This window comes from Diabrotica virgifera, chromosome 2 (genome assembly GCF_917563875.1).
Source record: "Diabrotica virgifera virgifera chromosome 2, PGI_DIABVI_V3a".
Classification (NCBI taxonomy): Eukaryota; Metazoa; Arthropoda; class Insecta; order Coleoptera; family Chrysomelidae; genus Diabrotica; species Diabrotica virgifera.
In genome coordinates this window covers 94,903,355-94,921,635 of record NC_065444.1, presented here as the reverse complement: position 1 = coordinate 94,921,635, position 18,281 = coordinate 94,903,355, and the positions used below count along the sequence as shown (strand labels likewise).

At 33.3% G+C, this 18,281-nt stretch overlaps 1 protein-coding gene across 1 annotated transcript in view; it reads left to right on the top strand.

The window, feature by feature from the left end:
• Positions 1 to 18,281, top strand: part of LOC114330397 (ABC transporter G family member 23-like) — a 172,514-nt gene that overhangs the window by 44,859 nt on the left and 109,374 nt on the right. The window contains exon 2 of the mRNA XM_050643853.1: positions 14,470 to 14,573. Within this exon, the coding sequence (XP_050499810.1) occupies positions 14,473 to 14,573 (101 nt within the window). The 5' untranslated portion in view covers positions 14,470 to 14,472. The remainder of the gene's footprint in view (positions 1 to 14,469; positions 14,574 to 18,281) is intronic.

The following is an 18,281-nucleotide window of genomic DNA, read 5'->3' as shown; positions in this document are numbered from 1 at the left end:
TTCATACTTATTTACTAACACCCTGTATATCTTATTATTTATATGAACACTACATACACTAATACTGTTGATTGCAACAAAATCGCAGAAAAGATATTAAAAAAAATTGCTTGCGGGATTTTTCAACGGGCCGGATAAAGTAAGCAAAAGGGCCGAATCCGGCCCGCGGGCCGGCTTTTGCCCACCCCTGCTGTAAATGTACTCCTACCATATATGGACTCTTAATACAGGGGCGTGCGTTCGGGCCAGTCCGTAAAAAAATCTATCCTCAGAAAAACTCGAGCGCGTCAGATTAAGTCAAGGTAAGTTAAGTACATGGAGGCCAAATGGAAGAAGATCATTGGGACGACCGAGGAAAAGATGGTCAGACAATGTCAATTGAGGTTAAAAACCGAAGTAAAACAGGTATTGAGCCTATTTATAAAGTAGGAAGAAGAAGAAAGACGTTAAGTATACGAAGAACAGTGTATATTTAAAAAATCTGACGATTTGATCAGGGCCTAAGGAAACGGGTGAGTCACAAAGTTTCACAAAAAAAGCGAATATTTCGTGAAATGAACATCAGATCGAAAAACCGAAAAATACGTGTTCAATATTTTTCAAAAATCTATCGAATGACATCAAACACGACCCCTCACCAAGGTGGGGTTGGGGTTTATTTTTAAATCTTAAATGGGAACCCCCATTTTTTATTGCAGATTTGGATTCGTTACGTAAAAAAAGCAACTTTTTTTCGAGATATTTTTTCGAATTATAGATAGATGGCGGTATAACCGGAAAAAAAGATTTTTGAAAATTTTTACCCGTTCACTCCCCCACTAATATGAAAAACTTAAAACTTTTTGAAGTTATACTTCTTTAGGCACGAGGGTAAATTTTTATTTTGCTGGGCGCATGCGCACACCGACAGTATGGTATGAAACGTTATGAGGGATCTGATTGGGTGTTAAAATCATCTGTTATGTTCAAATGGAAATTCTGGATAAACAAAATGTTGTGTATATTAGTTTTTATTGTTGTGAGGACAGTGACAAAAAGCACGTTCATAATTGTAGTGACTTTTTAAATAGTTTTTAAAAGCAACAGGTACGTACCTTGTTGTAAATGTTTCAGTATTGTAATAAAAAATTAAAAAGTAGGTAAATACCTATTTGGAAAATGTATCTAGCTAGCTAGTAGGTAATGCTTTGATTTACATAATTTGATTACCAACAAAAATCTCCATCTAATATATTGCTTTTTTAGTCTATATTTCTAACAGAATAAGCAACTGTCAACAATGTTTTAAAACGTTTAGTTGCTAGGTATATCTTTCCACTTCATTCACATGTCTCGGTAGTTAAATTCTGCGTGGGGTGAGTTCAAAATAATCTAAATCTGATAGACGCAGGTTCAATTCCCAATGCAATTTTTTATTTTTTTTATACATTTTATGATTGTAAGTATATTTATTATATTTGTTTTTCAGAAAATACGTATTAAGTTAAAATTTTCTCAACAATTGTTCTGAAATAATTTCTTTGGTTTCATTTTTCAATGTGTTTGCGTGTGTTTTATTCTTTTATTTTTTTAATTTTTCATATTATTTTAATAAAGATTTTTGGAAAGTAGTAAGTATTAAAATTAGTTTAATATTTAAATAAAATATAAATAAACTGTTATATTGATTTCGTTGAAATCACATAATAGAAGTATAACTTCTTACGGGCATACAAAGTACACACACATTCTATTTTGGTTTTAGGACCTAATCTTCACAAACCAATAGGTCCCCATGACGGTTTAGTAACTTCATTAGCATCCATAGCTCCCCTACTATTTATTGTATTTAAAGTCAGAAATACACAATACCAACAGTAGAAATTAATGTCACTATTATTGCGAAAGAAAACAATTTGACGGTGGCAGAAAAACAAAACAATTAAGTTGACAAAATTTTATTTTTCAGTACCGAAATTATTCAAACATTCTTCGCATTGTGTTTACTGATGTGTAACTCTTCTTGTACTTATTGTGCTTACTCAGAGACCGTGCTAAATTATTATGTCATAATATGTTTAAGAAATTGTTGAAAAGAAGGTCAGGCCCCGTCCCGTGTCGGAGAAATTGATTATCTAAATGTTGTTGGGTGTACGCAATACTAGTCTAGCTATAATACAAAGTGGCAATTGAGTTCACGAAATTTTACCATTATGGGAATTCCTTTTTACGTACTAGTGTAGGAAACCGAGGTTGAACCTTGCAAAATGGATACAAGTCCAATTTAATTTTTTTTCTCGTATATCAAGGGGTGACTATTATGAGACTAACATTTTCTTAAAAAATTTCGCTCCGGAACCCCCCTTTTCATCCCTTTAAAGGGGGTAATTTGTGGTTTTTGCGAAACGTAGCCCTTCCTGTGCGTTTTACAAAAAATTTACTTATTAGTAAAATGAAGAGTACTATATTTCCTACTATTTATTTCCCGACAGCATTAGCATATGTCTATCACACACCGTTTAGCAGGGGTGGCGCCCCAAATTTGACAAAATTTTAAAAAAGATGTTTAAAAAAATGATTTTTCCCTAACTGTACTGAACATTTTTTGGTATAGGTTTCATTTAAGGGCAATTGCAAATTTTTTAATTACAGGGTGTTATATTTTAAAAAACCCCTTTTCATACCATCTGAACCGCCTATGCTAGAGTAAAAAAACTTTCAGCGATTATCCATGTACTAGTGTTATTTACAAATTTCTATAATACACCCCATTTATTTTCCGGAACCACCCCAAAAAAGGAGAATTAACAAAGAAAGTGATTTTCTTGGAATCCTTCACACATCATGCCCTTTATTAAAATAAATTGAAAATGGTTATTCATTTTTGATTTACATTTACTCTGATTGGAGTACGAAGGGAGCCATTCTCGTTGGAACTTTACCGCGCTGAGCAGATGGGACGTGAATTGTAAATTGTAGAATTCCCTCATCTTCCTTAGTCTCAGCATCCGTATGGCTTGCAAATTGTAGAAGCCTCGGAGGTGTAACCAGAGAAGGTTCCCATTGTTTTCATTCTGGTGGGATGTAGAATAGCATTATGTTGTTTTATATGCCATTAGAGTAAAAACTTAGTCTTTTTGCTAGCAGTTGCCGCTAGGGCATCTATGCCATTTCGTTCGTTGCAATCCGGGACTGCACGCTGGGGTTTGTTTTGGTTGGATCAGAGAGAGCAGCATATGTGCCTGCTGATTAGAGACTAATAAGTTTCGAAACCGGTAGAGGTGCTTGCTGCACTCTCTGATCGGACTAGGATATGGTTCGGCTGTATTTTCGTTTTGCAACGAAATTGAAAATGGTTATTCATTTTTGATTTACATTTACTCTGATTGGAGTACGAAGGGAACCATTCTCGTTGGAACTTTACCGCGCTGAGCAGATGGGACATGAATTGTAAATTGTAGAATTTCCTCGTCTTCCTTAGTCTCAGCATCCGTATGGCTTGCAAATTGTAGAAGCCTCGGAGGTGTAACCAGAGAAGGTTCCCATTGTTTTCATTCTGGTGGGATGTAGAATAGCATTATGTTGTTTTATATGCCATTAGAGTGAAAACTTAGTCTTTTTTCTTTTAGTCTTTTTATTAAAATGCTTCATATATTATTTTTTGCACGTTCTTATTACCCATACATGGACACCAAAAGCGATTTCTTGATGCAAACCCTGTAGCCAAAAATAAATAAATAAAGGGGGGTTGAAAAATTTTTTTTTTGCTTTTTGGCCCATATGGACATATGCTCCATCAATAGGGTTTTTCATAAATATATATTATTATTGCAACATCCCAGCGGAAAGTACCCCTATCCTTGAAAATAAACTGCAGAAACTACCCCTATCCATTGGAGAGCATGTTTTTACGATTTTCTCATTACCTATGCATATTTTTAAAACATAACTTATACAGAATTAAAGACCACTATATTCTCTACAAATAAGGTCCTATGCATTTTTTTTTGTATAAGCAACCGTTACGGCACAGTGGCGCCGTAAACCTCAGAAATGCTTTGGCTGGCTTCAGTTTTTGTTTTTCTTTTCGTCACCTATTCATTTTATTGATAACGTACTTATGGAAAATAAAAGAACACACTCTCTGCTACACATTATGAATTATGCATATTTTATTTTCTTTTCACCCGAAAGCGACAGTGGTGGCCCAAAACAAATTTTTGATTATTTTCTTTATTAATTCTCCTTTTTTTTGGGGTGGTTCCGGGGAAAATATGGGGGTGTATTATACAAATTTGTAAATAACACCAGTACATAGATAATCTCTGAAAGTTTTTTTTACTCTAGCATAGGCGGTTCAGATGGTATAAAAAAGGGTTTTTTTAAAATGTATCGCCTTGTAATTAAAAAGTTTGCAATTACCCTTAAATGAAACCTATACCAAAAAATCAGCCACTTATTTGTGATTAATTGCCGCAGGGTTTCTTCTTAATTTTTATTACAGTTAGGGAAAAATAATTTTTTTTTAAAAACATCTTTTTTCTTCAAACGTCAAATAATGATGACATTACTTATCTAACTTGATCCTGTCAAAGTTTGATGTCTCCTCCGGCAGCAGTTTTTTTTCCCATTTCTTTACGGCGGAGGGAAAAATGTTGTCATGGCAACAATATGAAACATGTCACAAAGCAACAATATAAATGTCATTAACAACAATTAAACATCATTTTTATTTATAGTAATATTAAAAGTACAATTAGTTAATGAGGCATTTTCAAAATTGAAACCGTGCAAAAATGTTCCCGACTCTTGATACGCATTGGTAATTGTTGATGATACTGATGGTCGAGCACAACTTTCAGCAATCATTCCCGATGTTGGCGAATCATGAGGGTTTAAAATTTTTTTGAGCATTATCGTTCTTATTTCTTATTGAATCCTCTATATATCCTTCGGCAACCGTGCTTGATTTCCAGCCCCCATGTCGTTTGAGGCATTCTAGATTTTGGTACGTTTGAAGAAAAAATAGTATACTTTATTCGGCAAAGAAGCGACTTTTCTTGACTTGCCCTCTATTACGCGCCTCACTTCGTTCGGCGCGTAATATCGGGCGCGTCAAGAAAAGTCATGCTTCTCCGCCTCAAAAAGTAATATACTATTTTCTTCAAACGTCAAATAATGATGACATTACTTATCTAACTTGATCCTGTCAAAGTTTGATGTCTCCGCCGACAGCAGTTTTTTTCCCATTTCTTTACGGCGGAGGGAAAAATGTTGTCATGGCAACAATACGAAACATGTCACAAAGCAAGAATACAAATGTCATTAACAACAATTAAACATCATTTTTATTTATAGTAATATTAAAAGTACAATTAGTTAATGAGGCATTTTCAAAATTGAAACCGTGCAAAAATGTTCCCGACTCTTGATACGCATTGGTAATTGTTGATGATACTGATGGTCGAGCACAACTTTCAGCAATCATTCCCGATGTTGGCGAATCATGAGGGTTTAAAATTTTTTTGAGCATTATCGTTCTTATTTCTTATTGAATCCTCTATATATCCTTCGGCAACCGTGCTTGATTTCCAGCCCCCATGTCGTTTGAGGCATTCTAGATTTTGGTACGTTTGAAGAAAACATAGTATACTTTATTCGGCAAAGAAGCGACTTTTCTTGACTTGCCCTCTATTACGCGCCTCACTTCGTTCGGCGCGTAATATCGGGCGCGTCAAGAAAAGTCATGCTTCTCCGCCTCAAAAAGTAATATACTATTTTCTTCAAACGTCAAATAATGATGACATTACTTATCTAACTTGATCCTGTCAAAGTTTGATGTCTCCGCCGGCAGCAGTTTTTTTCCCATTTCTTTACGGCGGAGGGAAAAATGTTGTCATGGCAACAATATGAAACATGTCACAAAGCAAGAATACAAATGTCATTAACAACAATTAAACATCATTTTTATTTATAGTAATATTAAAAGTACAATTAGTTAATGAGGCATTTTCAAAATTGAAACCGTGCAAAAATGTTCCCGACTCTTGATACGCATTGGTAATTATTGTTGATGATACTGATGGTCGAGCACAACTTTCAGCAATCATTCCCGATGTTGGCGAATCATGAGGGTTTAAAATTTTTTGAGCATTATCGTTCTTATTTCTTATTGAATCCTCTATATATCCTTCGGCAACCGTGCTTGATTTCCAGCCCCCATGTCGTTTGAGGCATTCTAGATTTCCGCCTCCATCAATTAAAAGTGTTGGAATTGTACTATTTATGGTTGAAAATTGCTACGTTTGAAGAAAAAATAGTATACTTTATTCGGCAAAGAAGCGACTTTTCTTGACTTACCCTCTATTACGCGCAATATCGGGCGCGTCAAGAAAAGTCATGCTTCTCCGCCGCATAAAGTAATATACTATTTTAATAAGTTGTCAAATTTGTGGCGTCACTCCCGCTAAACGGTGGGTGATAGGCATATGCTGTCGGGAAATAAATAGTAGGAAATATAGTCCGCTTCATTTTACTATTAAGTAAATTTTTTGTAAAACGTACAGGAAGGGCTACGTTTCGCAAAAACCACAAATTACCCCCTTTAAAGGGATGAAAAGGGGGGTTCAGGGGCGAATTTTTTTAAGAAAATGTTAGTCTCATAATAAGCACCCCTTAATATACTAGAAAAAAAAAAAATAAAACCGGACTTGTGTCCATTTTGCGAGGTTCAACCTCTGTTTCCTACACTATACCTATTTGGGAAATTTTAGGAAGGTAACGCAGGGGACCAAGTTCGTCAGAAAATGGCAAGGCAAATCGATTAGGAGAATGTCTTAATAGAATAATGTTGAGTAACAAGTTTAAGTAAGAAATAAAGGCAAGAATCTACAAAAAGAAATAATACTTACTTACATAGAGGTTCAAAGTTATGGAATAAATTCATTTTTTCGAAAATAGGCCACTTTGGAGAAAAATTTTTAGCACATACACATATCATACTAGTGACGTCATCCATCTGAGCGTGATGACGCAATTTGACGACGATTTTTTAAATGAGAATAGGGGGGCACAGTTTTTTATACTTATCGGAAGTCAAATCCAAAGACACAAACATTATCATACATATTTTATTAAAAACTGTTACTTCTATTCTATTCTATTCTATTCTATTCTATTCTATTCTATTCTATTCTATTCTATTCTATTCTATTCTATTCTATTCTATTCTATTCTATTCTATTTTATTCTATTCCATTCTCATCATTCTCTTTGCCTTAATCCCTATGCGGGGTCGGCTTCCCTAATTGCATTCCTCCATACAATTCTATCTTGAGTCATATCAATATTAATCCCCTTTACCAACATGCCCTGCCTAATCGTCTCCCCCCCACGTCTTCTTTGGTCTTCCTCTCCTACTCCTTCCAGGAATCTGCACTTCAGCAATTCTTCGTATTGGGTGATTAGCTTCTCGACGTTGAACATGACCAAACCATCTCAACCTATGCTCTCTCATTTTGGTATCAATTGGTGTCACACCTAGACTTCCCCTAATATACTCATTTTTAATTTTATCCTTCTTTGTCACTCCACTCATCCATCTAAGCATTCTCATTTCCGCTACATGCATTCGTTGTTCCTCTTTCTTTTCACTGCCCAACATTCAGTTCCGTACATCATAGCTGGTCTTATGGCTGTTTTATAGAATTTTCCCTTCAACTTCATTGGAATTTTCCTGTCACACAGCACACCACTCGCTTCCTTCCACTTCATCCATCCAGCCCTAATTCTACTGCATGCATCTCCATCTATTTCTCCATTACTCTGTAATACCGATCCCAGGTACTTAAAATTATTGCTTTTTACAATCAGTTCACCATCCAAAGATACCTTGTTATTTGTAGTAACTCCATCTTTAAATGAACATTGCAAATACTCTGTCTTTGTCCTACTAAGTTTTAAACCTTTTTCCTTCAGAGCTTGTCTCCACTGTTCCAGTATTTGTTCTAAGTCTCTTTCACTATTTCCTACTAACACGACATCATCAGCAAACATTAAGCACCATGGAATGTTACCCTGTAGTTTCGCTGTTATCTGGTCCAAAATTAATGAGAATAAATACGGACTAAGCACCGAGCCCTGGTGCAATCCTACTTTCACATGAAATTTATCAATCTCTCCCACACCTGTCCCAACACTAGTCGTTACTCCCTCATACATATCCCTCACAATCTTTACATATTCACCAGGGACTCCTTTCTTATCGAGTGCCCACCACAGAATCTCTCGAGGAACTCTATCATATGCTTTCTCAAGATCAATGAATACCATATGAGCGTTTGTTTCTTTACTCCTGATTTTTCCATCAACTGCCTTATAATGAAACTGCCTTATTCTATTCTATTTTATTCTATTCTATTCTATTCTATTCTATTCTATTCTATTCTATTCTATTCTATTCTATTCTATTCTATTCTATTCTATTTTATTCTATTCTATTCTATTCTATTCTATTCTATTCTATTCTATTCTATTCTATTCTATTCTATTCTATTCTATTCTATTCTATTCTATTCTATTATATTCCATTCTATTCTATTCTATTCTATTCTATTCTATTCTATTCTATTCTATTCTATTCTATTCTATTCTATTCTATTCTATTCTATTCTATTCTATTCTATTCTATTCTATTCTATTCTATCCCGAAAAAAATTTACTTCTTCGGAATATAAGGATATTACTTTACTAATTGTTGTCGATAATCTCACAGCAGTTAGTGTAAATTATATCCAAATAAAAGTTAATTTAACGTTTTAAACTCTCTACTAGAGCTACTAATGATACTAATTATGAAATCAGAAACGATAGGATACAACCAATTACTTCACTTTTGTTACAGCAATTTTTTTGCATTAACCGTCAATTTCAAGCTACACTAGCATTTAATATCAATTTAGCTCTGTCACGATCGGTTTAAACAATAAAATATATCAACAATTATAAATATAATTATTGTTGCATTTTCTAACTGCAATACAGTGATTTTTTTTCAATTCAAGGTTTTCTTCTCACGTCCTTTTAAATGACTTCTTAGCTGGACTCTTTAACAGGTGCATTAGAGACTCTATTATAATTTAATATGCATTGTCATTACAATTATTCATATTATTATCTCACTGATGGGCAATTATAGTTATTGTGTCACGATAAAATACCACAGAAAATTGAAATATTATTGTAAAATAATATGGCAATTAACTATGACAGTCATCGTTGATGTTGGCCTAGCTCAGTCTCTATTTCCCCTCAGTCCCCCCCATTTTTATAAAATGGAGGGGGGATACCCCCTCTCGAAAATGAAAAAAATACATTCAAAATAAGACCGGAATTGGATAAAATGACTAATTCTAAACAACTTTTCTTCTATAGAGTTTTTTCACTAAGTCAATACTTTTCGAGTTATTTGCGAGTGAATATGTTCATGTTTAAAAAAATAAAACATGTTTTTGGACGGTTTTTCGGAGATAACTCAAAAAGTAAGTATTTTAGAGAAAAAAATATTCTTAGCAAAAATATAGCCCATAAAAATTGAAAAAAATGGTGTATACATGAGGTCTGTAGACCCAGTAGAGGCAGAGTTGCAGCTAATGAAAAGTAGGTTCTTCTTCGTCAAATTCCAAATCGAATATTTCAATGTGAAATAACCCCAAAACGGAGCACTTTTAGGGGGAAATTCATTTTAACTTTTTTTAAAGTGTTTAAAAAAAGGTTTATTTTTGTTGTTTAAAAAAACTTGTAATAATAAAAGTAAGTGAATTACGCTCAAAATATTGTTGGTCCCTTTTATTTTTTGGTAAAAAAATCGCAGAAATCACACCCTAATTAGAGTCGCATATAAATTTTTACATTACCACTTCACAAGTTACTTTGTCTATGTATTATTTATGTGATCTGTAAGTTTCATCGGTTCAAAGTGCTTCGTTTTGAAAAATCTGTAGTTAAAATGGCCTGAACGAGTAACTAATCACGAGTTTAGGCAAATTTTGAACAGCCATAGCATATAACCAATATTTAACCAATATTTATATAACCAATTTTTGTTTAACAAGAAAACAAAAAATCAAAAATGTTCAGGAAAGCAAAACGTACATTTTATTACTCTTTGAGATTTTTGGTATTCCTAATTGTGTTTAAGGTAATTCCATAAACAATTACGATTTTTTTCAAAATTAAAAAAAAATGTTTTATTTTAAACCCAATTTTTTTCAAAACTGAGCACTTTGAGCCAATGAAACTTATAGATAATATAAACAATATATAAGTAAAGTAACTTGTGAAGCGGTAACGATTAATTTTATTTGAGAAGTTAATTAAGGGGTGATTTTCGCCATTTTTTTACCAAAAAATAAAAGGGACCAACAATATTTTGAGCGTAACTCACTTTTAATGTTAGAAGTTTTTTAAAAAACAAAAATAAACCCTTTGTTAATAACTTTAAAAAAGTTGTAATGAATTTTCCCCGAGAAGTGCTCCGTTTTTGGGGTATTTCACATTGAAATATTCGATTTGGAATTTGACCAAGAAGAACCTACATTTCATTAGCTGCAACTCTGCTTCTACTGGGTCTGCAGACCTCAAGCATACACCATTTTTTTCAATTTTTTATAAGATATATTTTTACCAAAAATATTTTTTCGCTAAGCTACTTACTTTTTGTTTTATCTCCGACAAACCGTCCAAAAACATTTTTTTTTTTGGTTAAAAATGAACACATTCACTCGCAAATAACTCGGAAAATATTGACTTAGTAAAAAAACTCTATAGAACAAAAGTTACTTAGAATTAGTCATTTTATCCAATTCCGGACTTATTTTGAACGTATATTTTTCACCCCCGAGAAAAAATTTTTCACCCCGTATTTTCCAATTTTTGTAAAATGGAGGGGGTGTACAATTGTAAACTTTTTCTTATATAATAATAGACAATTTCAACTACCTATTCCCAAATTTTCATCCTTCCTTTAATTTTTTGGAGGTTTTCGTAAAATTTTGCGTTTCAAGTTTGGAAACAAAAAGAAATCATAAAGGGCCAAATCTGGAGAATACGGTAGATGGGGCAGCAATCATAGGCGTAACCAGGGGGTGGTTTTGGGGGTTATAACCTCCCCCCCTTTTGGATGTACTTTGAGCTCTATACGCTTAAAACCATTATTGTTCCATACCCCCCAGAGACCTTCAAGTAGACGAAACTCCCCCTTAGGATCATCCTGGTTACACCTCTGGCACCAATTCGTAGCCCAATTCGACCAATTTGATCATTGCAACGGCGGAGGTGTGAGCCGGTGCGTTATCATGGTGGAAGAGTACTTTTCTTCCTCAATGGTGGCTGCTTTTTCTAAAATTCTCGGCCCAATAATGCGGTACAGTAAAGCCCAGTGTCCGTTTTGAGCTTTTGCAGGAAAGGCAATGCAGTCTTGTCGAAGGCTAACAGTTTAGATTATACTTATTATGGCTTTTCTTATTTAGCTGTGTTTTCTTGATGTCTTGTTGACTGCTGGTTCTGCGACTGACTCTGGGCTCCAAAATGTTCTGGCTACCATGTCCAATGCAGTTGGTTGGTTAGATGCATCGTGATGTCATCGCCGGCTATGGACGACGGAATGGGACGTTTCATCGCCGCCGTTTCGATGCCGCCGGTTCATCGCCAGTCCATTTCAGCGCCAGTTAGTCAGTTGATTTTGTATTATGGGAGATGACACGACACGGCGTTAAATTCAGTTCAAAACATATGACAAATAAAAAGATAAAAAATATTATTATATTAATTTACTCTTCTATTTCTACTTCCCCTAAATTTGATACTAAATAATATTAAATTTGTAGTGTTAATAGTATATTATTCAACGAGCATGTAATGATGGCTATTACTCACGATGATGAAGTTTGCGACACGAGCCGTTGGCGAGTGTCGTAATTCATCAGAGTGAGTAATAGCCATTACATGCAAGTAGAATGCTATACTTTTTCTACGACCTTTTTTATTTGGATTTGTAGAAAAATACAGGGTGTCCCGAAAAGATTGGTCATAAATCATACCACAGATTCTGGGGTCAAAAATAGGTTGATTTAACCTAACTTACCTTAGTACAAATGTGCACATTAAAAAGGTTACAGCCCTTTAAAGTTACAAAATGAAAATCAATTTTTCCCATATATCGAAAACTATTAGAGATTTTTTATTGATAAGGGACATGTGACATTATTATAGCAAGAAAATCTTAAAAAAAATATAGTGAAATTTGTGCACCCCATAAAAATTTTATGGGGGTTTTGTTCCCTTAAACTCCCCAAACTTTTGTGTGCGTTCCAGTTAAATTATTATTGTGGTAACATTAGTTAAACATACTGTTTTTAAAACTTTTTTGCCTCTTAGTACTTTCTCGAAAAGCCAGTGTTTATCGAGATATTTTGAATATTTATCGAATCCACAACATATTTGTATATGGTTAAGCACGATTATAGAGACCTGTTAATAATCTGAAAATTTATTTATAATTTACATTTTTAGGTATATTTTGAAAAAGAAGCTACATCTCGATAATAGGTGACTTATGAAAAAAAGTAGTTAGTCTTTTTTTTCACTTGTTTCACGAACATTTGGCAAAAGTTTTAAAAACACTATGCTTAACTAATGGTACCACAATAATATTTTAATTGGAACGTACACAAACATTTGGGGGGTTTAAAGGAACAAAACCCCCATAAAATTTTTACGTAAATATATTGAAAAAGAAGCCGCATCTCGATAAAAACTGGCTTATCGAAAAAAATACTAGGAGCCAAAAAAGTTTTAAAAACGTTGTGTTTAACTAATAGTACCACAATAATTAATTAATTGGAACGTACACAAAAGTTTGGGGGGTTTAAGGGAACAAAATACCCATAAATTTTTTATGGGGTTGACAAATTTCATTATAATTTTGTTTTAAGATGCTCCTGCCATAAGAATGATACATTTCCATTTTCAATAAAAAATCTCTAATAGTTTTCGATATATTGAAAAAAAAAATAGATTTTCATTTTGGAACTTCAAAGGGCTGTAACTTTATTTATGAGCACATTTGTACTAAGGTAAGTTAGGTTCAATCGAACTATTTTTGACCCCAGAATGTGTGGTATAATTTATGACCAGTCTTTTCGGGACACCCTGTATAATTATCAACTACTAACATTATTTAAAACGAAATATTTTATTTTTCATAAGAAAATATATTTTATATAACTATGGCAACACTGTTAGAATTACACTCGTTGGGCTTATAAAACAATCAAACAGTTGTCATTATGTCATGGAATGGCGGTGTCTTTTAAAAATAAGACATATTTTAAGGCAATTATATGAAAAACAACGTGTGCGCTCAATTAAAATCTATTGTACAAGTAAGTAAAACAGAATTCATTGATATGAATTTCATATCCGTAAGACCTTTTACGAAATTAATACCGATTGTTTATTGTTTACCTTTTAATAACGTCAATTTTAAAATGTCAAATGTTGAAATTTAAACGTAAAAAATATACTAACAAATTGTTAAAGTTAAAAATCCTTTAAACATTTTTCAAATTTAATTGTTCACATAAATTACAATGATTATTTTATTAAATAAACAAGTTTAAGTAATTTTATTTGCTGATAGGTATATTAAAAGTGCCATGCACCACTAGTCTATTAAAAGATTAAGTATGGCAACGGGAATGGTCATATCTCGCATTTCCTAGAATTCCTAATTAATACTAAAAATAAATAATAAATGTAACTGTCGAAAATTGGTAGAAAACTCGGAAATATAGTATTTTTACTACAAAAGCGATATTACGTAATATCGCTTTTGTAGTAAAAATACTATAATATCAGTTAGCGATTAACTGACTGGCGATGAACCGGCCGGCGATGAATCGGCCGGCGATGAACTGGCGGCATCGAAACGGCGGCGATGAACCGGCGGCGATGAAACGTTCTAGAATTCTAGACCCTATGGTGACATCAAGAAGAATTGAAAAGTTTCCTTGCCTTTTTTCAAAAAATAATAAAAAACTAGCAGATGGCAAGGATAGAGTAAATAGAATTATAGAGTAAACATAATCTGTTTTTACGACTTTAAAATCTCTTTTGTGTTATGCTATACGTTTATTAAAATTTCTACCAGTTTGACCGATGTAAATTTTTGGGCAGTGAGAACATGTAAGTTTGTATACACTACTCTGTACGTGCTTTTCTTTGGGCTCTTGTTGTTCCCTACTTGCTTAAGTTATTGTTTGTTCTGAAAACTAGTCTAATCCTTTATTTACAACATGATGCATTGGTGAAAATAACCTTTTCTCCCTCTTTTCCAATACATAAACAAATGTCACAACATATCTGTCGACGTTTCGTTTTTGTATAATTTATATTTATAATAATTTATATTAACAGCAGTTCTTTTTTCAGAAAATGCACGACGACTATGCTGTGTTTGTTGATAGAGTAGTGAAAAAATATGGACAAAAAGAAGTCTTGACTGGAATATGTATGAAAGTAGAAAGGGGTAGTATGTAAGTATTCCGTAAAATGTAAAGTAAAGTGTATTATCATTAGATAATCACTAATATATTAGAAGTGTTACACCCAGAAGGAATAATTTTTTGAACTTAATTTTTGGCAACACTGTAGATTTACATCACGAATGACACGATAAGGTTGGCAAGAATTTTTACTAACATGTAATAAAAAAAAACTAATAATATGTTTGGCGACCCCGTAGCTGAATACACTCCTGTACACGTCTAGGCATTGGCAAAATGAGATGATTGATGTCTGCTTGTGGTTCCTCGTTCCAAACAACTTCATGGATTAACTGTGCCAGAATCTGTGGAGGATGGTGCAAATTGGACAGTCTCCTTAAGATCATATCCCACACATGTTCGATAGGATTTAAATCCGGTGAACGGGATGGCCGCGACAAAATATTAATGTCAGCTTGTTGGAGAAAGTCCATAGCGATATTTAAACTCCAAAAACTCTCAACTGAAAATCTTCAATTGTACTTTATGGACAAAAAACTATTTATAGTAGTAAATTGACGAAGAAAATCTATATCTTTTTTGTTTTATTAAGGTCTTAACAATGCAGATTGCATTAAAAAAAGGTTGCAGGAGTTCTGATACATAAAAAAGACCAAAATATGAAAAAGAATTAAAACAGTTGAGAGGTTTTGGAGTTTAGGCAGAGAACAAGGACCACAGAGAAACGACACAACCGCACTAAAAACGTGTACCGTTTTTGAAGACGCATGCGCGAACCTGGTTGCTTTAAGTATCACCAGCATGCTAATTGTGTCCCTCCTGGTTGTTTTACGATAGTCCGTAGGCGTGTATGGTAAATACTCGACTTAAAAAGTTTGTTTGAGCATTTATATAATTATAATAGTTAAAATGTCTGGTTACTCGTATGTGTTTCACGGATGTTCATCTGCGACAGGAAGAGAAATAAGTTTATTTAGATTTCGTAAGAATAATAACAGGTAATTGTTATTGCTTTGTAATTTTTACATAAGTGTTAGTTATTACGTATCTAATAGTCTTATTTTGACTTGATTAAATATTATTGATAATAAATCATGACGAAAGTGATTCATTTTCTTGAATTTAATTACCCCTACGTAATGCATATAAAACTAAACTTCGCTCTGCCAAGCAAGGGATATTTCAAATTAAAAATATTAAATTTGGTGTCAGACGCAAGTCTACGAAGGTTCAGCCAGGTCAAAAATTCAACAGATGTTTTCCGTATGTTATCGCACTCCAAGATATCCTATTTTTACGAAATAAAATATATAAAGAGTTCTATACACGAGAATTTCTGATTTAAACGACAAAAACAAAGTACGATTCAAACAAAAATTGTTGGAAACATAATTGGGCCGATAATTGAGAAAATCTTAAAATTATAGCAGAACAAGACTTCAAAATTGCAAAAACACGGTTGCAAATAAACAAACTTACATTCAATAATGAAAAAACTAAATACTTATCTACCTTTTGCAGTGCAGTATACAAAAATTGTCTGCCAACTTTTAATTATTTAAATATAAATAACAAAGGTTACCTATATATATGGATCGGAGTATACATCGGAATCGTATTGTAGTGTTGTTTTCTGAATAGTTTGTTTTTTTGAATGTACCTAATATCTTTAGAAACAAAGAAAGTAGACGGTTTTGTAGTTTAACATGTCTTTTGTGGATGCAAAGGTACAAAGGTGGATACATCGATATTATATTGTAGTCTTGTGTTTTATTTCACAACGTACTATGTTTTCCGTCTTTTGCGTTATTTTTTCGGATATTAGCGCACTCATCACCGTATATTATAGTATAGCTTTCCGTGCGTGACAAGCTTTAGGTTCTTGACGTTCGGCAATATTTGTACTGCTTAGAGCCAATTTAAAATATTTACAGAGATAAAATTCCGCTTAAAGAAACATTGTCAAATTATGAAACATGAAGAGAAGTAAATGTAAAATGTCTTCATACTTTTGCTCCAAAGATATATCAGAGAAGGTATACGTTTCCAAGACAATAACAATATTGACATTCGATTTCAACATAAAGTTTTTTTTATCGATCACGAACATTTGTCACCCAAAGAGAATTGGAACTTTCAGAGTTTGTGACATTTCCCTGGAAGTTACAATGGCTGTGTTATTTTTCGATAACCCGTATTAAAAAATATAATTTATTAGGAAATACCCCAACGAACAAATTATATCTTGTATCAGCCCAAGCCAAAAACAATCAGTGAATGTCACACCTACCATAGGAAATAGGTATATTTTATTATTGGTCTTTCAATGCCAAAATCAGGATAAACAAAAAGCTATTTATATTTATGGTTCCAATCAATATGATTTTCACCATTACTTTGCATTGTGCGATATATTTGCAACCTTTTGTAAATCAAAAATGATTCCATTATTATAAAGAATGCCAACAAAAGTCGGCCCTGTACGCAACTTTTTTTTCGGTGCAATATTTTATATTTATTGAAAGTCAACATAAATGCTTAATTTTATTTACGAATTTATATGTATTGTGTGACATGCCCACTGACTATTGGTATGCTGGTTGTTCAGGTTGCTTTCAAGGTCATTGGCGGCGTGCTCACGAAGGATCAAAGGCGTGTCGCTTCTCTGTGGTCCTTGTTCTCTGGTTTAGGTATCGATAGGTCGACGAGAAATATGGGGAGCGCATTGTCTTGCTGAAAAAGGACGTGTCGACGGTGGTCTAGATATGGCAGAAAAGTCTGCCTCGAATAAACACAAGTGATGATCGTCTACCATAGATAGACACTAGCCCCCCAAATCAGTACTCCAACTGTCCTGTTAGTACATTCTTTCACGTTTTTTGCTGTACATTTTAAAGAACCACTTGGATTAACATGAAATTTGACATACGCATAACTAACATGTTAACGAAGAAAAGTAATATTGTGCAGATGTGTGCTTTTGCCTTGGGGGTGAGTTTCACCCCTCGGGGTAAAAAATATATGTCCGAAATAAAACTGGAAATCGATAAACTGCCTAATTCTAAGCAACTTTTGTTCTTTAGAGTTTTTTCACCAAGTCAATACTTTTCGAGTCATTTGCGAGTGAACTAGTTCATTTTTCAATAAAATAACCACGTTTTTAGACGGTTTTTCGCAAATAACTTAAAAAGTAAGTATTTTGTCGAAAAAAATCATTTTTAGCAAAAATATAGCCTGTAAAAAAGTGAAACAAATGGTCTATATATTAGGTCTCTCTACTTAGCAGAAGCAGAGTTATAGCTAATGAAAAATAGGTTCATATTCGTCAAATTCCAAATCGAATATTTTAACTTAAAATAACCAAAAAATGAAGCACTTTTTGGGGAAAACTCATTACAACTTTTTTAAAGTGTTTAAAAAAGCTTTCCTTTGTTCTACAAAAAAACATTTCTAGCATCAAAAATAAACAAGTTACGCTCAAAATAACGTTGGTCCCGTTTGTTTTGGCAAAAGAAATCGGGAAGATCAACCCCTAATTAGCAACTTAAGATATTAATCATTATCGCTTCACAAGTTACTTTACTTATATTGTGTTTATATGATCTGAAAGTTTCATCAGTTCAAAGTGCTCATTTTTGAAAAAAATTGGTTTTGAAATAAAATTTTCAAAATTTCAAATTTTGGAGAAAGTGCATTTTTTCAAAATAACTTAAAAATTGTTAGAGATACCAAAAATCT